Here is a 22,872-nt window from a genome sequence, read left to right on the forward strand (position 1 = left end):
GCCTTCTCCCACAGAGTCCAAAAGTCTGTTCTGTAAATCTGTGTCTCTTTTTCTGTTTTGCATATAGGGTTATCATTACCATCTTTCTAAATTCCATATATATGTGTTAGTATACTGTATTGGTCTTTATCTTTCTGGCTTACTTCACTCTGTATAATGGCCTCCAGTTTCATCCATCTCATTAGAATTGATTCAAATGAATTCTTTTTAATGGCTGAGTAATACTCCATGGTGTATATGTACCACATGCCATTTCTTTATGTCTCTACTCCACACTCCAAAAACCATCTCTTAATTTCTTTGAAGTGAGTATCATGCAAAACATGATCACACTGCTCACAACTAAAATTTACATAAAGGGAAGGCATTATTGGGGAGTGAGACAGAGAAGAGGGATCAGAGAAGAGACAAGCAGAAAGTGAAGTTTGTCTCTTTTAAGACAAAACAAGTCCAACCAACCACTGACCTGATGCCATGGCTTAGAATGCAGCATTTTTATTGTAAAAGTCCACATATTAGGCAGTTCCCTTTGTGAAAAGGTTTTCATATACATAGACTGGGAGCAGCTGATAATTAAGAATTAGATTATATATAATATATATTTATGTTGCCAATACTATGCACACATTGGAAAGCTAGCTTTTTTTCTTGAATGTCCCTGTTAATGGAATACATTTCAAGTTGACAATAATAACATGTTTCTTGTCATCAAAAATTTGCCAACAACTCTCCCAAAGAGTCAACATTTAATATGTTAACAATTCAAAACAAGAAAATAATTCTATTTACACCTGTTTGAGGTTATATACTACAGCAATGATACAGTAAAGGTTTGTAAATTTGGCAGCTATATGTATTTCAAGATTCATCCAGATGACCTGATGATGACTTTACATGGTTTTCTATTAACAATAATACTTTCTCTTCTTTTCTACTCTTTGTAGATTATCTGTAGCTATGATTAAATTCTGACTTAAAGAAATGATTGCCAAAAGGCAGAACTGATGAAGGATGCTATTTTAGAAAAATAGGAATTCAGGATGGATACATGAAAATGGAGCTCAACTCATCAAGTGTGAAGCCTGGGATAGCCACTTGATGTGAGTGCAGGATGCTCACATGAGGACACAGTCATAGGCTTGACCTCCTTGTAAGTCTTTCAGGTTTCTTTAATTTTGTAAATGTAAACTTCAGTACATGTTGCTTTCCCCAGAGCAAAGAAGACTACATTTGAACACCAGTCAGGTATGACTCCTGCTGGGCCTGTCTTACGTCCTCGGTGAAAAAGTGGGTGGGTCAGGACTGACTCACCCCCAGACCTGGAACCACACTACACAGATTCTAATTATGCCCTAGGAGACTCATTTCTGTACAGAAACATAGGACGTAAATACTGTTCTAAAAGGAATATGATCTTTGCCTAAAGAAAATGTGTAATAATGAACAAAGATAGTCAAAGTTCTTTGGATCCTTCTGTTTACTTCTACAAGATCAAATAGCACTGGGTAATGCCTGTATGAAAAGATGAATCACTGGTTCCAGACCAGTTCAGAAAGCTTTACCAGAGGCATCTAAAGCCAGTTCACGTCAAACCACACTCACTGGCACCAGCTGTGTGCCAAGCACTCTACACGGTGCTAAGAACCCAAAGAAGAAATTACAAGGATTCTGCCCACAAGGCACTCACAGTCACTAGAAGCAGATCTTGAGCATAAGTTCTGTGATGACCTATTATCCTAAAAAGAAGAAAAAGTAGCAAGCACGTACATTTATTTATACTCTATGAAACTGGGCATATTTCAAGGTGGCAAATGTCAATTATCCATTCTGTATTTTACTTAGTGTTGTAATACATCTTACAAGGAAAAAAAAAAAAAACACAAAAAACAAGATGTTTGAATCTTCATGCGAGGGAGAAGATTCCTCTCTCCTGTTCCAAATCCAAACCCATATAATTACATTCATGAATAATTTAGAGCCCAAAGACACAGAATAAAAGACAATATGATGTTAACTTCAGTCCACTTGTTTCAGCTCTAGAGAAATGCATGCATTAAACTTGAAGCATTCTATGTTACTGAAATATTTACATCATTGTACATGTGATGTGGAGGAAGTTTCCTTCATATCTTGGAATGGAGATATAATAGGTTTCTAGTCTAGGTTCCTATATTTAAAGCAGGTTGTGATTTTTCTCAAATTAGGGAGATATCCTTTGGGGATCAAATTTACCACAACTTGATCCCAGAACAGAGGGTACACTTTTGGGTCTTGTGCATCTAGTTGTATTTTGAATTCAGGAAGGATACCACCACTGTAAATAATAATGGCTTTCACGACTGCAATTGTTGTAGCTGAAAGAAAAACTTGTTTTGTTTCAGTTTTCTTGCTCTAATTTCACTTTGCCTTGCAGGTTTTGAGACACGGCAAACATTATACTTCAGATTACACTTACCATAGGAGAGTTGGGTGCCAACAGTATGACATGAATACAATTCACCAGGTTGCAACACAGAAACAAATTCAGAGTATGGTGAACTACCCAGGGGGTCATGTAAGTAGATTTAGAAAGGACATCTTCTCTTCGTGAGATTTAGTGAGTAAGACCCACATCAGTAACACCCCTACCTCTTCACAGGTAAAGGTAGGAGACCCAATAAACCAAATTGAACAAGCAGAAAGCAGTGGGGAAGAAGATCCGCGCATAGGAGTCCATCTTGGCAATACGGATATGTATCCTCCCGTGTCTCCAAGCTCCTGTTCGGCAATCTTCAAAACAGCAGAAAAAACTGGCACAGTCCTTGCCATCCAGACACTCATACCCGTATTCTTCATCTCTCTCTTGAAGGTGTGTGGCATTGTTCATTTGAATGGTTGCTGACCGTGGGCGGATGTCAATGGTAGGGGCCTAAGATGGAGTAGGGAAGGAGAGGGATCAGAGTTAGTTTTACCTGATAAATCCCAGACCGTGTCTCCACAATGTCCCCAGTGTGCAAATGATGAATCTGAAAATGAGTACTCAGGGAATTGCTATGACATCATGATCTACAATGGTGAAATTGAACTTAGAAGGATAGCAGTTGCAGATTTCAAATTTTGAGCTTAAGCAGTGCAGCTGAAAATAATACCACCAAGCTAATAAGCTATAGCAAGAAGATTGAACACCAAAAGAACTCAAAGTTTGAAGATTTAAACCAAACAACTACATGGAATCTTATTCTAGTAAATATTAGATGTGAGGTTGGTTACATGAAGGCATTTAATGGTGTTGCATGTGAGTAGGACAGAGAAATAAAAATGAGTCAATTGTGAAATCAAATTTTGTGTACATGCTTATCTATATAGGCAAATAGTAAACCCCATTACACTGAGCAAATGTGTTAAATGCTTTTAACAGAAAATGTTAAGCTATATATAAATAAAGAAGTTTCCTGAGTTTATACCACAATGGTAGGGCTTATACTTTAAAGTAATATAGTACTTTGTCTAACATCACCCTTTAGAAGCTTCAGAATGTCAGCGATATTAAACTACATGTGAGTGAAATTTTTTAAATGTTACTAGCTGTCAAACTCTCTTGAGGATTTGAGAAGAAACTAGTACCAATTAATTAAATGATAATCTTTCCTGCTGCACCAATTATAAAATTGCTAGAAAACTCAATTTATTTAATGTTAATTTGGTAAGTTAGTTTTAGGAATGATATAAATACAAATCCTATTATCTTTGAATCAGCTATCAGAAAGTTCAGCTGAGAATAGAAATCTCATTGAATATTGTATGATAGAGTTAAAAAGGCCCCTGGATAACCCTGGAAGGAAGGGATGGGTGTTTTAATTTAAAACATTTCAAAGACAGCATCATTTTTGTGGAACCAACATGTGGAGTTCAGGCCAATGGAAATTATTATCTGTAGTTATTGAAAAACAATCCTTTTTTGAATTAGGACTTACAGAGTTAAATTTTAGGAAATAAATGGAACTTGGTAGGTACAACCAGTGAAACTGGATTCCATTTTTATCTGCAAAGGAGGGTAAGTCTTGGCTTTGATATTTAATGAGGCCCACTTCAGTAATGACATCTCATAGAGCTTAGAGATTTTTAATCTCATGTTAGGTCAAAACCTCTGAATTAATGTAGGGTTGCTGAATCAACTCTAAAATTCTAAAGAACTTTTTCCATCTTAAATGTGTTATCTCTAGTAGAATGCTTAAATGTCTATTCATAAAAAATAAATAAAACACCATGTAAGCATTAATAGTTAAATCCAGCAGTTGCATGCAGTGAATTTCCATTCCAAAAACATTATACCTTGAAGGAAAACATCCGAAGAAGCTTTGGGTTTGTAGACAGAAAAGAGAATCGCATTTTTTTTTTAATTAAAAGAAGGAAAAAAAGAAAAAAAAGAGACAAAATAAGATAAATTAAAAATACATTTTGAAAACATAGCAAGTGAAATGAACTGAAATTATAAACACAGAAGGACAGTTTTGAACTTGGGATAAAGTATATGCCTAAAGCTAGAAAATGAAATTTTGGAGATTCCTAGTGAAATCTTTGATAAATTAATCTACAGTGATCTAACTGCAAAATTCAGTACTGCCCACTTGTAAGGAAGCTTTGTTGCCTATTTTCCCTGTATAGAAATGCTGGTTTTATTTTCTGATTATTATTAAGGAGGCCTTAACTAGGAGAGTCTTGACATAATGAACCCAAGAACATATTAAATGGGAAAGTGAAATTTTAGCTTCTCAGTCACAACTTAGACTCTAGCTAATTCTGATAAATCATCTAATTGGCTTAAAAGGGAAATGTGCATAGAGTTCTTGGGTAATTTGATCTTTGTAGTTTCTTCAATTCCCTTTCTCCTCTGTCAAGTTTTCTCTCTCTGCCATCCTCAGGACCAGGACCCTGGTCTAAGGAATCCAAGTGTTTCTATCTGCAACAAAATCCACTCTGCAATAGAAAGGGCCAAAGGGCTTTTGTCCACTGTCAGTCCTCACTCCCTTGTTACTACTGGCAGGTAATAATGCTGCATGGCGATAGAATCATCTTTTGGGGGGAAAATGAAATGGCAAGTGAAGAAAGGGGAGGGAACAAAAACAACACAACAAGGAAAATAAACTAAGGATAGAAAAGATGCAAAGGGAAAGAGAGGCCATACAGAAAAAGAAGGGGCTGCACAAAGTGTAGTGATTATTTGGGAAATTGAAGATAAGCATTTATTTTGCATTAATCATTGAAAATAATGATGCATCTTTCTTTACCTGTTATAATGTTTTTACAGTCAAATAACATGTGCCATTTGTCAAATTTCACCTGGGTTTCTGAAGATGCATCAGGATTCAGGCTAGAATCAGTGGTTATAATTCAGCTCCCCAAAGCCCGTGGGTCAGAAAGCTAGCCACTGGCATGGCCCTCAGCCTTTAGAGCAGAAGACCAGGAAAGGCTGTAAATACAGGAGGGTGGGTGAGTTCCTTTGCCCCATTTTTGGAAAGAAATGGACCTTAATTTTCATCGGGCCTCCTGTGAACCAAACATTGGATTTAAGTGGGCAAATGGGTAGCTACATGCTCTTTTCAGCATCCATGATAGAAAAGTTACTTTAGGCTTTTATAAATGTGCTTCTTCAACTCTGTTTAAAGTTTGGTGGCAAGGTGAAATCATCTTACCTGTTTCCAAATCACTGAACTCAATCCAGGTTGGTAACTATATAAATCATCAACATCAGCCATCATCATCAATTATAAATGCCAGGTACTATTTAATGTCTTTTACATCCATTACCACATTTATTTTTCACAGCAGCCTCATAAGATATATATAAAATAATACTCATTTATATATGAGAACATGATAACACAGGGAGGCTAAAAATATATATTTTGAGTATAAAACCAACAGAAGTCCTCTGGCAATGCACACACACACTCTAAATGATTTGCAAAAGTATGGTGATCCCTGAAACTTTAAGAACCTATGGCTTCCTATTGGAAAGCACTGGATGAAGGACTTAAAACATCAATAATTTTAAAATATTATAGTTAAGAATCAGACAGCTGAAAGTCAGTGAAACCTAAACTAACAGCTACTAAAAGATGAATGCAGTTTCCTGTCATGGTTATTCTCCCAGTGAAATGAAGAGAGCTACAGTCTGCCTCAGTGAATCCGGTCTCTCCCGAGTTACTCATGAATCCTGGTAGCCTGGCCAAACTCACACGTGCTATCTTCACCTTGGGGCCCAGAGTGTGGATAACCCACAGACAGACCGAGCAAGGCCAAACCAAAACAAAACCAGATGATCTTTCTGCATAAAAATGTCAAAGGGCCCAATGAGAAATGATACATACAGGGTTTTTCTTCTTTTTGTCTTTGTCCTTGCTTGGTTTCCGGTTGCTGACAAAATAATGCAGAGTACCATACTCCACCAAAGCCGAGAAGACAAAGATGAAGCAAACAGATACAAAGAGATCCATCGCTGTGACGTAGGAGACCTTGGGGAGAGACTTCCTGGCAATGGTGCTGAGGGTAGTCATTGTCAGGACGGTGGTGATTCCTGGGGGAAGGCAGGATAAAACAGATCCTGTGACCACACCAGCACATTGGATCACTGTCTCACTGGTGAGACTAAATGTGTTTTGTGACTGCTGAGGAGTGGCCTCAGTTCTGGGAAAGGAGACTTGACTGGAATTCACTCACACTGTTCACAGATATGTACCTCCTGCCTACCATGTGTCATCTACCGTATGTGCTGAGAAATGTGCTAAGAATGTGCTGACTTTGTGCTGAGAAATAAAACAGACAAGGTCTCTGCCCATATGTCCCTTATGTATGCCCATATGTATTTCAGTGAGAGACACCCCACCATGAATCAAGGAAGCAGAGAGAAGTATAATGACAGATTATGGTATGCCCCGTGCAGAAGGACAGGGGCAGTGAGAACTTAGGTGGAAGGCCTGTTTGAGGAGGTGATATTTAACGTGAAGCTTAAAAAATGAGAAGAAACCAACCTTCTGGCTATTAACGCTAAAGTAGCAAAGAGTTGGACACAACTGAGTGACTGGGCTGAACTGACTGAATTAATTAAGGAGAGGTTCTGAAGAGGGAAACCTGATCTGCTTTTGAATTTTTAGAATACCTGGGATGGGCGGCCAAGTCACAGTGATGCTAGGTAAATAGATCTTACCTAGTTAAGTTATGCAGAGCCTGCAAGTGTAAGGAGAAGCCCTCTAAAGGTATTAAATAGAGGAGGTATTTCATGTGTGACTGACATGTTTTGATGTATAAATTCTTTAGAGACTATTATATGATGAAAATAGGCATCTCAGAAGTGATATAACTAGTATTTACTGAAAATGTCCTTGTGCCAGGCACTATGATAAGTATTTCATGTGCATTCTCTCTTTGAATCTTTACAGCAGATATTTTCATTTTGATTTTATAGTTGAGGAAAAGGAAGCCAAAAGACAAGCTCTGTGTCAGACAGTAAGGTAGTAGAAAGATGTGAGCACAGAAGTTAAATGTCCGATTTCAAAACATTCCTTTTTCCCATTGTACAACAGTGCCCAAGAAAAATAGTTCTCCCCAATAATTATTTAACAACAAAGTTAAGACAACCTATATGTATTCACAGCTGTGTTATTTATAACAAAGGCAACATGGATTCAGTACCTGAATAGGTTCTAGCTCCAGTTATAGTAACTCAATTCACTTCAGTATTCTAGGTTTCAGTTTCTGCATCTGTTTGACTATCTTTTTGAAGACCCATCCATTTCTTATCATGCTATGATTTTAATTCAATATTTCTTATCATGACTGGATGCAACTTTTCTGTACTCCAAAAATGGTCTTCCCAAGCCTTTACCATCTATAGCCTTGTGACTTAACATTTTTGTTGGAGGCAGGGGAGAGGGGAAGTTTCTGTTATCTAATGCTGTGTGTTCATTCTATTACTCAGACCAAGATACTTCTAGGAGAGAGTCAATGTCTCTGCCTCAAAGAGCAGTGCTGGGAAACTCAGAAGGAATCAGACACGAGAAACTTGAGGAGCAGGGGAAGGAAGCTACAGAGATTAAGAACAGTATCACCATACAGGAAAAGAGAAATAGGATTTTCTTCTCTCTTTACAACATGGGTACAGAATACCCCAAAGATGGTTAAGGGGAGCCAGCCACTCTTGAAGAAAGGTTAAGCAAAGAAGGACATTGACTTTTCTCTTCCTAATTGCTCAGGTTTTTTTCCAGAGCCATTTTGAAGAGTTTAGGTACATTTCTACAAACACTTAGCTTAGTATCAGGTTTCTCTAATACATTGCGTGTCCCTGGTGGCTCAGACGGTAAAGTGTCTGCCTACAACGTGGGAGACCTGGGTTCAATCCCTGGGTTGGGAAGATCTCCTGGAGAAGGAAATGGCAACCCATTCCAGTATTCTTGCTTAGAAAATCCCATATACGGAGGAGCCTGGTAGGCTATAGTTCGTGGGGTCGCAAAACGGACCCGACTGAGCGACTTCACTTTCACTTTCTTTCATGAAATTCTAGAGAAGCGAAGGATCATTGTTGGTTAGAAGAACTTCACAGAAAGAAGTAGCCTTTAATAGAGGCCCTCCACAAGGAAACTGTAGTCATAAAGACTGAGGCCTCTCTCATGTTCCATCATTAGCGATTATGGAGTAATCCATCTCTCTGTCTAGTCTACATACTTTGTGACAACAGACAAAACATGGATCTTGATGTCCATTGTAACCCCATAGTGAATATAGAGCTAGGACTCAATATCTGTTGAATAAATAAAACAATTGAAGAATAGTGTATACATGAAAGATCAAAGAGACTCAACCTACATGTGAAAATAGGAATCCATATCGATGATTTGGGAGGATCATTTTAGTTGTACATAACAGTAGCTAACATTTAAGAATCTCTTCGTTTGACCAGGTACTATGTCAAGTACCTGATATGTATAATAATCCCAGAAAACCCTCAAAATTAGGTAATAAGCACTGTTATCCTTCTTTTTGCAAGTGAAAAACAAAAACAAAACTGAGCACATAAAGAGTAAACCAGTAAGAGATAGAGAGAACCTACAAGCCCAGCAAGTCTGACTTTAAATGCAATGCTCTAAACCACATTGTTGTATTTCCTCTCTATAAATAGGTCCATAATGTGCAGGATGAAGTACCACATTCTTAGGGGCTATTAGGGATTTAGCTATCCCAAGTCCCTAGTTTGGGATATGATGTGGATCTGTGAATCTTCCATGTTGTCATGATGGAAACATAAGAGTGGTCTAGCTTCTCAAGTACAAACTGGGGATGGTAGTGACTGCATAAGGTGCTCATGAAGATTAAATTAAATCATGGACATAGGGTGACAATTCCTAGTAAAGTCTCAATAAATATAAGGTGTTATTATCATTTACTTTAGAGAAGTAAGATCTGCTTCTCAAAGTAAAAAAGCTTCACTTATGTTGTCTATGTATTAATTGATGTAGAAGTTCTTGATTATACCTAATCACAGCTGATGTTTTTGTGGGATAATTTCAAAAATTAATTGGCACTTTTGGTCTTCACTCAGGCCTCAAACCACAAATGACCTATGAGAAGTGAAAATGTCAGTATTCATAGCAGATATCATGGATAAGTTCACTTAAGAAAATTTGGCATGTCTGATATTATTAGGCTACATGGAAGTTCATCGCAGGCATGTAAAAGAAGAATCTTGAAAAGTTCCTTCAAGATATTTTCAGGTCTGCTTGGAGCCACAGAGAACAGTGAAGAACGGACAAGTAGTAATTCTAACTGATTCACCAGCAACAAGATAGCCTAATGTGTTTTGTTCGATGTCCAGTTTTGCTAAGCAAAGAAACTAGACTTCTTTTACTTGAGATAGATGAAAAATATCCATAAGCTTTTTTCAGTTCCTTCAGTCTTGGCATGAAGTAAGCTCTTTAGGCATGTTGCTTCACCCTCATCACTTGGGTGAAAAATGCCAAGAGGTATTTTCCTTGTTTAATCCATCATCCTTATACCATGATTAAACCTCACCAGCTACCACCTGTGTACTAAACTATACTCAAGTGTTATAACCTACAAAATGACCTCGAATGCTGTGATCTGCACTTAGAAAGCAGTCAGTCTCTTAGCCACGTGGATATATTTATCTCACTCATCAAACACAGTGGCTGTCTGTTTTGTGGCAATAAACTTTAAGTTCACAGGCAAGTTCAACTCTTGATTGTAAACATTGGAAAAGGTAATTGGACTCAATGATCTAGATCAGTGTTCCTAAACCTAAGCCCAAACCTGATCACACCTTAGAATGACCTGAGGAATTGTTTTTTTTTTAATCCTAAATTTTTTTTATCCTAAATTCCACCCCACCCCTACCCTACTGTGTGCTCTCAAGACATTAAATTAGGCATATCCTGGGGTTGGACAAAGGCAGTTGTACTTTTGAAGGCCCTCTATTGATTTAAATACACAGCTGAACTTAAGAAGCAGTGATCTAGAGACCTGAGACTGCAAAGCTAAAGTGGAGAAACTGGCTCAGCTCACCGCCCCACCTTCTCCCACAAGTGGCCCTTCAACAGGGCCTCACACCCAGAGCCAATCTAGGTCTCATCAGCCAAGGCACACATCTGCTGTCTGCTGGCAGTGGCCTTGTGAGTGCCATTTAACCTTATGGCGCCTCTGCTTCCTTAGCTCTAAAAATGTGATAATAACCTTTGTTTTCATTACAACTTCTACATGCAGTTATTCCAAAGAGTAGGAAGAGCATGAGGACCACAGTGAGGATGACTGGCTGTGAGTAAGAGGAGCACCTACCTGCTCTTGGCTCTGTCCCTCGTCCTCAGCCTACTCACCTTCCTTTCTTCTCCCGCTATGGTCTTTTGCCGGTGAGCACTCAGTGAACAAGTGGTTGGAAATGAGCTAGTACTAAAGCCTTAGGAGAGTTTTTAACCCGCAGGAATCTACACTTCAAGAGAAGAGATTGATTTGAAATCTTTCCCTTAAGATATTTTTGGGATAGGTAGATTGGAATGCATCAGTGTGCTTGTTCCATCCACTCATAAATGCATACATGATTTGACTAATCACAGAGGTGCCTGCCGTGGATCAGGCGCTGTCCTGGGAGTGAAGACGACATTGACTGATACCCTGACGTGACAGACACAGAAAGCAAGTAATGTGGTGCATTCTACTCACGATGACAAGTAATCGTCCTAAAGAGTAGCAACATATTTTGGGTTTGTCTTAGCATGTAGCATTAGACAAGATATTATAATTGTTAAATACAGCCTGTAACCTAAAGTACTGCCTGTAACAGAAAAAATCAAAATAACCTTATTTTGAAACAGATGGGAGACTAAATTTGGTTTGGAGAAGAACAAATATGCAAATGATGTCTTTTTTTCCCAGTAATCATTGCTGCTCTCAGTTTTAATTACCTGGTGCAGATCACTTTGTCAGAAAATGACTATAATTGCTAGTATTTCTGAGGCCCTACTATGTTTTGTGCTCTTTGCATGGAGTACCTTATTTAACCTAATACAAACCCCAACAGTTAGATACAGGAAATGGTACTTCACATGTGAGTAAAATGTGGTTTGTAAAGACTAAAGGATGTGTCTAAGGCCATACCGTGTATGAGGGTTGAAATCCATTTGTTGGACTTCAAAATCCAAGCTCTTGACTATTACATGATACTGCCTCTAGCCAAAGAGTAGACAGAAAATGTGGTCCTAGTTGTCACACAGATGATGAAAGAGGATAGCAGCCTCATAATTCATTTTTCAATGGATTTAGTTAAGTCTTTAGGAAATATTATGTAGCATGAGAATTCTATTCATGGACCTAGCCTCCAGTGTTCCTGTGAGTCTGTGGCTTTGTAATAATCTTTGAATCCTCTTCCTTATGTGAGGAAAATGATGTGAAACTCCAAGACAGGTATCACCGACAAGAGATTGAGCAAATTGCAAATAATCCTTCATAGGTAATTTTATTTTCTCCAAAATAATCTTTTCAACAGCTCTTCTGTAAAGAGCCAGTTATGTATGTGTATGCCTTCAAATGTCATCACCATAATTATGCATGTTGAAATTAATCAGTAGCGAGTGGTGTGCTAGTACATGTGTAACAACTGATTCCCTAGGAAAAAGGTGCCCCTTATTTTTTGTGTTTATCTATTTCCATGTGTTTATCTATTTCCATGTTCCAAGCTACCAAACTGGCATCACTAAACACAGTGTTGGGAAAGGATAAATACAACCAATTCTAATGGGTATACAACTGCCCAGAGACCAAAACAAACAAAAAATCTCCTAAAAAGAAGTTTTTTTAATATTTTTATCCACAGTTAATTTATTTAAAAGCTTACTAGACCTGGAGGTCTAGTAGCGAAGATCCCCTGGAAAAGGGAATGGCAATCCACTCCAGTATTCTTGCCTGGAGAAACCCATAAACAGAGGAGCCTGGCAGGTTACAGTCCATGGGGTCACAAAGAGTTGGACATGTCTGAGCAACTAACACTTTGAAAGCAAGGAGAGAATTTAGCAAAACAGAACTAAGAAGCTTTAAACACTGTTTTAATGTGCTAGTTTTAAATAAATAACATTGCTATGTAATTACTAACTGAATTAAAAGCAAATCAACTTAGAAGGGGGAATAAAGATGAGTGTTGTTCAGTACTTACCTTGGGACACTACAACACAAGAACTGTCTCTCACCTAAAGAAGTTCTGGCTGGAACAGCATCCTTATTGATCCAGAAAGATACCCAGGATAGGACAACAATGAGTGTGCAGGGGATGTAGGTCTGGATGGTGAAGTAGCCCATTCTTCTGCTCAGGTCAAAATAGACAGTCATGACCACATAATCCCCTGGAACAGAACAAAGATGGACCATGAAGACCCTTAACAAAACTAGAAAGCATCTGAAAATAAGTTGTCTATCAATCTCATGTGCACTTAAAAGTTTTAATCCACCTGCATTAAGAACAAAAACAACAAAAAGCAAAACCCAGCCTGTATTCACTGCTGTATTTAAAATGGATAACCAATACGGTCCTGTTGTACAGGGCTGGAACTTTGCTCAATCTTATGTGGCAGCTGGGATGGGAGGGGAGTTTGGGGAAAAATAGATACATGTATACATATGACTGAGTCTCTTCCTTGTTCACCTGAAACTATCACATTATTAGTCGGCTATACCCCAATACAAAATAAAAAGTTATAAAAAATACCCAGCCTGTACTGAATTCTGATCCTTTAAGAAGTAACATGACTACTAGATGAAAGGAAATATCTTTGAGCATATTGTTCGTATTTTCTTCTTTCGGGTGATTTTTAATTTTGCCGTCCCCGCCTACTTAATGCACACAATGTAAAGTTTTTTTAATTTGGTGCAGAGGTAGGGGAATCTTTGTTTTTACCCCGTGCCTCTCTTTCCTGCAATGAATTCTCAGATTTGTTACATTTTCCTCTTGTTCTCAGGACCTTTCTCCATATAAACCAGAGAATCACCCTTGTGCTTGAAACTAATAGATGACTATTCACTCAGTTTATAACCAGATTCCTGTGCTGAGACATTTTCTCATGTTTCTGTTGAATCGAGGGGTTTTCCTTTATAACAGCTGCTTCAGTCTGTAATTTATTGTTCATCCCTGTGGTTGTTTTGTAACATCTGTCTCACTGTTAGCTTGTATCTCCATGAGTCCACAGACTGCGCTTACCCTAGCCCTTCCCTGCCCCTCACTACACTTAGCATCCCACTGGATTCCAGGCAGGCACTCAGTAACATTGGTGAGTACATGATTACATGAACAACGTATTTATATATTTAACTGTAGAGAAAGAAACCAAAAGTCAGGAAGTTGTATTTTGGAACATTTTGGTTATAAAGGAATTTATGTAAATATTCCAGAGAGTAGAGTAATTAAGCAATCCAAGAATAACTATACAGCTCTGCATGAGAACAATGTAATGTGACCCAGTCCCAAGTCTCTGTAATTTGTTATGATCATGATACATGTGTTGTTTTCACTTCCAAGTGAAATTTTTTGAAATTTTAATTTTTGAAGTTAGAAAATATCCTAGACACACCCCAGTTACTATATGCTTCTTTATGGTGCATCCTGGAGTGCTATATAGTACTTTACAGTACAAACTATGAAGTACTTGTATATACCAGATTGTACTTATAGCTCAGACGGATGTAAGAGAACATCACTTTCAAAGACTGTATCTGCTCTCTTAATGTGAGGCGACACATGAGACTACTTTTCAAATGTTGCTTCTTCCTTCCTTATAATTTGTCCTAAAATAAATGGACAGTGAAATCTAGATCATGAGTTTTTATTTTAATTACTTGACTTCATGTCTGTGTTTCTCTACTTACTTAGATGATTTAAATCTGATTTGAAAATAAGGCACTTTAGAAGCTTCATGCTTCTAAAGAGAAGACTGACTGAGCTGGGTCAGTTATTGCTACTTGGCCCACTTCTTCCTTCCCTCTCTAGCTTCACTCCACATTCTTCTAAGCTGCTGAGACAGAAGACCCTTCACTGGGTACTCTTTGAGGGAGTAAAGCTTCTCTGCTAACCCTGGGGTATTTCCTAAGTGGGGTATGATTACTTCCTAACACTGCCCTTCGGTGGACTGACAGACCGTCACTTGTCTGAGTCAGGCCTAGTTAAGGCAGTGACAGTGACCCAGATACTAATTATGGAATTAAGCTCCCATTAGAACATACAGTTCCTGCTCTGAGAGCAGTAATTAGCCGTTATTTAGCAATTCTCTTTGAAAAGTTAAAGGTAGGAATTTTCTTATTGATCATAGATAGATTTGTATTAGTTCCCTGAGATGATGCTTCTCTGCATTGACTTATTTGGATTTAGGCTATTCAAAGTCATAGCATTTCATATATTTGTTTGGTCTCTGCTTTTGTTCTAATCTAGAATATTCTTCAATTACAGCCTGCCTCTATTTATTATAAAGATATTTAATTGGAGATGATCTCTATTAGTGTCTGTCTTTTTCTTTCATGTTTCTTGGACCACAATACCAGAGGCAAATGTAAGTTTCTTATTCTACCTAAGAAACACAAAGAAAGAAAGGGTTTCTTTTTAAATAATCATATTTGGGGGCACTTTTTCTCCCTAATTTTTCAAGTCCTTGAGACTTCTCTGCATGCAAATTATAATATTTTAAATAAATCTAGACAATTTTAGTAACGTCTTTTTACTGCTTATCATGCAAGTAAATGAGAATCTACACATTGGCATTAATGATCTGACTCTTTTAAAGGTGAACTTTAATTTTGCCTCAAGTTAACAGATAATTATCTCAATTCAATTCTCCACTTCCCTTTAGGTCAGAATCTTGACTTCCCTAGCCTATTTATCTATCAATTCCTATTTTAAGGTAATAGCTTCTGAGCATCTTTCATCTTTGCCAACAAATCCGAAGCTTTTCTATCACTAGATTACAGATTCAAACTTGGGAACAGGCCATTTAAAAGCCAAGCAGCTTCACAGTGACAGCCTAACATCTGTCTTATCTCTAAGGCCACATCACTTTTTGTATTTTTAAAAACTCTCAGGATGAGAAGCCCATAAAATCAAATCCCCTGAAAGTGCCGCATCAGTGATTTCCCCAAGTCCAAAAATTTAAATGCCCACCAAGTCAAAGGTGGTTATTCCAGCCACTTCAAATTTATTCTATTGATTTATTCTAACATGATACTTAAAGCCATAGCATCTTAAAAAAATTAGTTTGGGTCCCTGTTTTTTTCCTAATTAAGAAGGTAGAAGGAAATGGCAACCCACTCCAGTGTTCCTGCCTGGAGAATCCCAGGGATGGCGGAGCCCGGTGGGCTGCCGTCTATGGGGTTGCACAGAGTCGGACAGGACTGAAGTGACTTAGCAGCAGCAGCAGCAGACACAGGCTATGATTGAGAAGACATATCATTTGAATAACACCTATTAATGCCCATTTTTTGTAAGATTCTTATGTCTAGTTTTAGGAAGAGAGCAATGTCAGTGAATAATGGACTTCAAAAATTATTTTTTTTAGTTGTCTGTCACATTAACAATTTGAAAGCTTTAAAATTCAAATTTTTTGGAGTGTATAGGCTCTTACACATGAAACTACCTCCTTGTCAAAACTTGATTCCATGGTAAGACATCTGCTCCTCCTGAATGCAGGAAATAATAAAACTGTTTTCAAGTAATGAGGGCCTACTATGTGCAGACACTGGGCTGAATAGTTCACATTTATTTTCTTTAAAGCTCCTAAACATTTTGTCAAAGTGGTGAAAAAACCCAAGATTTCACCTGGTTCCTCTCCCATGATTCTTACTCCACTTAAATATAGTTGAATAGAGTATATATTACTCTACTGGATTAATTTTGAAAGGATAATTAGTGTTGATATATTCTACTTTCCTCTCTCTAGTGTCTTTTTTGTCAATAAATATTTTTAATCACTTTTATGCAAAGAGCACTAAATTAGGTAACATGGAAACTATGATCTATGAAGCCTCACAGACTGATTCTAAATTAAATGGATTAAATGAGAACAATATTATTTCATCTCTTCTACAACTCAGAGAGACAGGTGTTGAGACAATGCAGTGAATTTTCCTTTATCACTCCTTGTTAAACACTTGAATCTGAGGCCTGGTTCCACAGGGCTGGTGTTGACCACAGGAAGGTAGGAGAGTTCACTGGCTGCAGATTCATTTGGGGAAAAGGGTTCTCTGAAATTAGATCTATACCTCACCTAACACACAAAAGTAAATTCGAGATGTATTGAAGATCCAGATTTAAGCATGATTATAAATACCACCCAAGAAAGAAATGTAAGAGAACACCATAATCCTAGTGTGGAAGACGCTTTGTCAAAGCACAACATAAAATACAGAAGGCATAAAGGAGAAAAAAATATGAGTATATCATGTTTAGAACTGTATTGTACTTCTTTAAATAATTTTGAAAGGCAAAATACTGCATTTGAATAAAGCAAAGGCTAATGTCACTGATATGTAAGTAATTCTAATTATTGAGAGAGAGACGCACATTTTTAACTGGGCTGAAAAAATGAATGAACAATTCATAGACACTAAATATAAAGAAAGATTCTCAACTTCATTAGTGATCAGTGAAATGCAAAGTAAAATAATAGTATTTCCTTTTTAGTCTATAATACTGGGAAAAAATAAACTGGTAATTTCCAGTACCACAAAATGTGAATGAAGAGCAAAGCTATATACTCTTGGTAGGGGTGTACACTGATATAAACTGAAAGGTAACCTGGAAGCATATAAAATGCATTTTACTTCTCTGTATTTGGAATAAGCACTATAGAAAAAATGGTTTTTAAATATTGCCTTTCATTTGGCACCAAGTCTTTTTTTCAAGGTTTGCTCTGTGCCCAGAAGTATCAATAGAATTCCCAGCCCTTGGGCAGAATCCCAGTCCCTGAGTGTATGTGCCTAGTGGAATAGAGCATAGTGGAAGAGAAAAAACTTTCAAATTTAATCACGCTGCTTACTTCTATGCTCCTGCTGCTAAGTCGCTTCAGTCGTGTCCGACTCTGTGCGACCCCATAGACGGCAGCCCACCAGGCTCCCCCGTCCCTGGGATTCTCCCTGGGAGTGGGTTGCCTTTTCCTCCTCCAATGCATGAAAGGGAAAAGTGAAAGTGAAGTCGCTCAGTCATGTCCGACTCTTAGCGACCCCATGGACTGCAGCCTACCAGGCTCCTCCTCCTCCTCCTCCTCTTTTCCAGACAAGAGTACCGGAGTGGGGTGCCATTGCCTTCTTCCTACTTCGATGCATGCCACCCCTAAGTATTCTGCATCCATCACTCGCCCACCATTCCCAGGCATGGCTTAGGCCTGCAACTCTTCTGAAATGACACTCAACATTTTTCCAGCAGCTAGGTCCTTGGAGGTCAAGGGAGGGCAAAACAACTAAGCTGTAACCCTTGCCATCAGGCAGTCCTCTGGCTAAGAACGCCGTAGGAATACAGCATCATTGCTCCATGGCATGCGGTGTCTCCTGCATTGGTAGACGGATTCTTTACCACTGCACCACCTGGGAAGCCCTACCCCATGGCCCAAAGACTAGATAAAACATAGCCGTTAGTTTATCTTATACACCCTGATTAGATGAAGTTTCTGGCAAGCATATTTCTAAAAGTTCTGCTTAAATAATGTTAATCTTCACAAACCTTAAAGAGATCCATTCTCTTCACAGATAGTCCAAACTCCTTAGAATGGCCTGCAAGGCTATCTGTAATTTGAATTTAATCTAGGTTTCTCTCCCTCATCATTCCCTTCATGTTCCCAAGGCCCTAAACAAAATAAATAGTTTCATTTCACACTTCTATGATTTTCCTGTCTTTATTCTTCCTGACATCATATCTCTCCCAGATTCCTGCTGCTGTTAAGTCGCTTCAGCCATGTCCTACTCTGTGTGACCCCATAGACGGCAGCCCACCAGGCTCCTCCATCCCTGGGATTCTCCAGGCAAGAATACTGGAGTGGGTTGCCACTTCCTTCTCCAATGCATGCATGCATGCTAAGTCACTTCAGTTGTGCCCGACTCTGTGTGACCCCACAGGACTCTCAGGCAAGAATACTGAAGTGGGTTGCCATTTTCTTCTCCACCCAGATTCCTAGCTTCTCTCTTTAATCCTTTTTACTCATTCCAGCCTTCCAACCACCCCCAGTACCAGCATACACTGCACACACATCCCATACTGTGACTAGACCTGTGCTAGGTGGTAGCAATCTTAAGTAAAATTTAAAATTAAATTTAAAACTCCATTCCCTCAGTTGATCAAGCCAATATTTGAAGTGTTTTAATATATATTTAGAGCTAGTGAGTACTATGGGCTTCCCTAGTAGTTCAGATGGTAAAGAATCTGCCTGTAATGCAGGAGACCTGAGTTCAACCTCTGGGTCGGTAAGATCCCCTGGAGAAGGGAATGGCAACCCACTCCAGTATTCTTGCCTGGAGAACCTCGTGGACAGAGGAGCCTGGCGGGCTATAGTCACAAAGAGTGAGAGACCAGTGAGGGACTAATACTTTCAGTGAGTACTATATTAGAAGAGATTATAAAAGTTACTAAATGATAGAAAGCTCAATTAGATAGTGCTGGTCTAAGCTAATATTTCTAGAAGGCATTTATGCTCATGCCATTCCCTTCCAAGTTTTTTGGAATAAAATCCATACTACTCAACACATGATTCTAGTCTACTTTGCCCTGATCCACAATGAACCATCCCAGTTGTATCTCCCACTATTCATAATCTCTCCATTTTATGCCCACCCAACCTGATATACCTTCTGCACTTCCAAGGGATACTGTTCATTCTTTTGTTCTCATTTGCCTATGTTGTCTTCAATTTCTGAAACACTCTCCACATCTCCAATCATATGATTCACTTATATCTCCAGACCCTTTCATTGTTGCCCATTGATGTTAAAAGCTAAATTAAAAGTTTCTAGCTTGTCCTGTAGGAGTTCTTACGGCATTTCCCTGACTACCCTCCAGCTTCATCTTAAATAGTATTTCTTTACCCTCCAGCTGGGGTTCTTACAGCTCCTGCTACCCCTCACCAGGTGGCGCAGCGGTAAAGAATCCACCTGCCAACGCAGGAGACAGAAACACGAGAGACAGGGTTCGATGCCTGGATCAGGAAGATCCCCGGGAGCAGGAAAAGGCAACTGGCTCCAGTATTCTTGCCTGGAAAATCCCATGGACTGCTGGGCTGCAGTCCATGGGGTCACAAAGGGTCAGATACAACTGAGCGACTGAGCGCGCGCGCGCGCGCACACACACACACACACACACACACACACACACACACACACACACACACACACACACACACACACACACACACACACACACACACACACACACACACACACACACACACACACACACACACACCCCCCCTACCTCTTACCCCAGAGTCTTCTCACATGCTGGCTCCCTCAGCTCAGAGTCTAATATCTCCATCTCTACTTAACTCCATTGTTTCTTCAGATGTAAATTAATGTATCCCATCATCCGAGAAGCCCTTAGTAGGTCAGATGTTCTCAGTAAGATCTCACAGCACCATAGGACTCTCATAGTGCTGATCTTGCTAGGAAGTATGTGATTGGTGTGAATCTTGAATTACCCTCTAGATTATAATTAATCCATGCACTCCATGAATTAACTGTCGCTATTACTCTTCAGTATCTAGTACAGTACTGGTACACACAGAAGGAATCCAACAATTATTTGTCAAATGAATAAATGTTTTAGCTCATACGGCCATGAAAAATATCATGGGTGAACTATACACCCAAAGCATTAAGACCAGGGCAGAAATCAAGGTGGGCTTTTAAAATACTAAATTTTACCTTAGCAATGATTGCTTCTGGAGATATTTCTTTCTGGATACCCTGGTGAACTTAATCTCCAGCAATGTAGATATAAGGTCACAGAGAGCTGTTAGCAGCCCTGACTGCTTGCCAAGAAGAAATGAAGGAAAATCAGCCACATCAGAGTGGTTGCATAAAGCTTATTAGAGAATCAATTGGTGATTTGAGTTTTTCAACCAGATGCAATTAGGGAGAGAAAAGGACAAAGGGGCTTGGCTGCGGAAACAGCTGTCAGTGTCTTCCACATGAAGTCTAACAGGTGTGTTTTCCTTTCAAAACTTGACCATTATTATTTAACCTGTTGCTTGTTCAAGCTCATATGGTGATGAAAAAGAACAACATAGCAATTGGGGAAAATACAATGAAAAATAAAAAGTGTAACTTGTAACTATTTTCCCCTGCTAAATCAATCTTTTCAAGACTTCCTCTGACTTCTCCACTGAGGAATGGGCGCACAGGGTTGTCGTGAAGAACAGGAGACGCTTCAAGTCCAAAGCAAGGAGAAGTCCAGAATTCCTGCCGGGGGGATGTTTGGGGGCTCAGCTACTGGAGGATGAGGAAAGCACACAGGGGCAGGGGGCACCTGCAAAGCATGGATTTGCTTCAGCCCTAGCAGGAGAGCTTCCAGGAGGTTCTGGAACAACATGCCCAAGCAGAGTTAGGGCCACTTGAGGCCAGAGTGGCAGTCGCTTGTCTTCCACAGGCTGAGGTGGGGTGGTCTGAATCTCCAAGTTCAGATGGCCCTACGTTGCTCAAGGACATTTTCCAGAGAAGGGGACAGGGATACACTGTTAGCATCCCAAACTTTGTAGCACCTGGACAATGGGGTGCACCAGCTTAGAGAAGGTGAGGTGAAAGAGGGGACATCAAAAGTGTCCACTGCAAGGACTGTGGTGTTAGGCTGGGCTCAAAGGTTCTAGTCCAGTCACTCACTGGTTATGTAATTTTAGGCAAGTAGAGAAATGATAAGAGACTGTACCTCACAGGGTTATCATGAACATAAAAATAATTAACATATATAGTGTGCTTGGTAAGTTCCTGGTACACAATAAAAGGTCCATTAATTTCAGTTATGAGTACAAAGTAGTTTAATCTATGGAAAATAATTAACAAAATTCTGGCATGTATAAGCATAGAAGAAATGCAGTCCATGGAATTCTCCAGGCCAGAATACTGGAGTGGGTAGTCTTTCCCTCCTCCAGGAGATCTTCCCAACCCAGGGATCAAACCCAGGTCTCCCACACTGCAGGCAGATTCTTTACTAGCTGAGCCACAAGTGAAGCCCAAGAGTACTGGAGTGGGCAGCCTGTCCCTTCTCCAGCAGATCTTCCCGACCCAGGAATCGAACCAGGGTATCCTTCATTGCAGGTGGATTCTTTACCAACTGAGCTATCAGGGAAGCCCGGTTTAATCTATGGAAATAATTAACACCATTCTGGCACATATAAGCAGAAAAGAAATGCTACTAAACATTCAGAAGAGAATAAAAATTAGAAAAGGGCCTAGCATTTATTCATGCCAATCAATTCTATCCTCTCACAGGTTAAACAATTGAGATCCACTGAAAAAGACAGAGTTGCAGACCCAATACTCCTGCCTCCCAAACCAATACTCTTTTTGGAGTAAATAGCCTGCCCATTTTGAGCCGGTGGTGAGGATCATGGAGATAACGCGAAACAGAAAGTGGGATAAAGCAAAACAGGAAGTGGAACAATTACTGAATAGGGTTAATATAGAAAGCTGGTATGGATGACTAGGAGCCCCAACCACAACAAGAAAAATTCCTTTCATTTGCTTTTAAACCTTGTATAATACACCTGTTACTTTTAAGAGAATGGAAACTCTTTTGTCTAGAATTCCAGACTAATAGAACAACCATTCTAGAATTTTCCTTCTGGAGAATAGCTCTAGATGAAAGGAAGCTCAGTATTTGCAAAGCCCCCAGGTAGTGCGATAGGCGATAGACAGGCTCCAGGTTGGAATTTCACAATCGGCCAGTCTCCTCTCTGCATTTCCTGAGGCAGGAGATAGGTGGGCTCCGCCAAGGAATTTATAATCAGCCTTCAGTTTGTTCTCCAAAAGGGAAGTAATAACAGAAACAGGGTAAATAGCCAGTCTTTGTCTCTTGTAAACACCTCAAGGAAATAATCATGGCAAGGACAAAGAGAGGCCAAAACCCTGTCTAAGTAAAGGATGAGGGAGACACAACACAAGCACGAAAAGTCTCTTTAGAGTCAAAAGTCAGGGGATAATTCCAGGTCAAAGTGAGTCTTGCTCCTCCCAGAAGCATTCACTTTGAGATCCATCAGTGTGCATACTGAATTTCACCTGAGCTATTTCAAATTCTAAAAGACGATGCTGTGAAAATGCTGCACTCAATGTGCCAGCAAATTTAGACAACTCAGCAGTGGCCACAGAACTGGAAAAAGTCAG

General features: G+C 39.2%; 1 protein-coding gene across 2 annotated transcripts in view; it reads right to left on the reverse strand.

The window, feature by feature from the left end:
- Window positions 1-462: 462 nt before the first annotated feature.
- The window catches only part of GABRG2 (gamma-aminobutyric acid type A receptor subunit gamma2), a 119,169-nt gene continuing 96,759 nt past the window's right edge, over window positions 463-22,872 (reverse strand). Inside the window, exons 7-10 of one of the 2 annotated variants that reach the window (XM_043464779.1) lie at window positions 12,726-12,878; window positions 6,351-6,556; window positions 4,312-4,335; window positions 463-2,908 (exon numbers count right to left, since the gene is read on the reverse strand). In XM_043464779.1, coding sequence (XP_043320714.1) covers window positions 2,633-2,908; window positions 4,312-4,335; window positions 6,351-6,556; window positions 12,726-12,878 — 659 coding nt within the window. In that variant the 3' untranslated portion in view covers window positions 463-2,632. The remainder of the gene's footprint in view (window positions 2,909-4,311; window positions 4,336-6,350; window positions 6,557-12,725; window positions 12,879-22,872) is intronic. The other variant, XM_043464780.1, reaches the window with a different exon arrangement.

The sequence above is a fragment of the Cervus canadensis genome, chromosome 4, assembly GCF_019320065.1.
Source record: "Cervus canadensis isolate Bull #8, Minnesota chromosome 4, ASM1932006v1, whole genome shotgun sequence".
NCBI classification, from domain to species: Eukaryota; Metazoa; Chordata; class Mammalia; order Artiodactyla; family Cervidae; genus Cervus; species Cervus canadensis.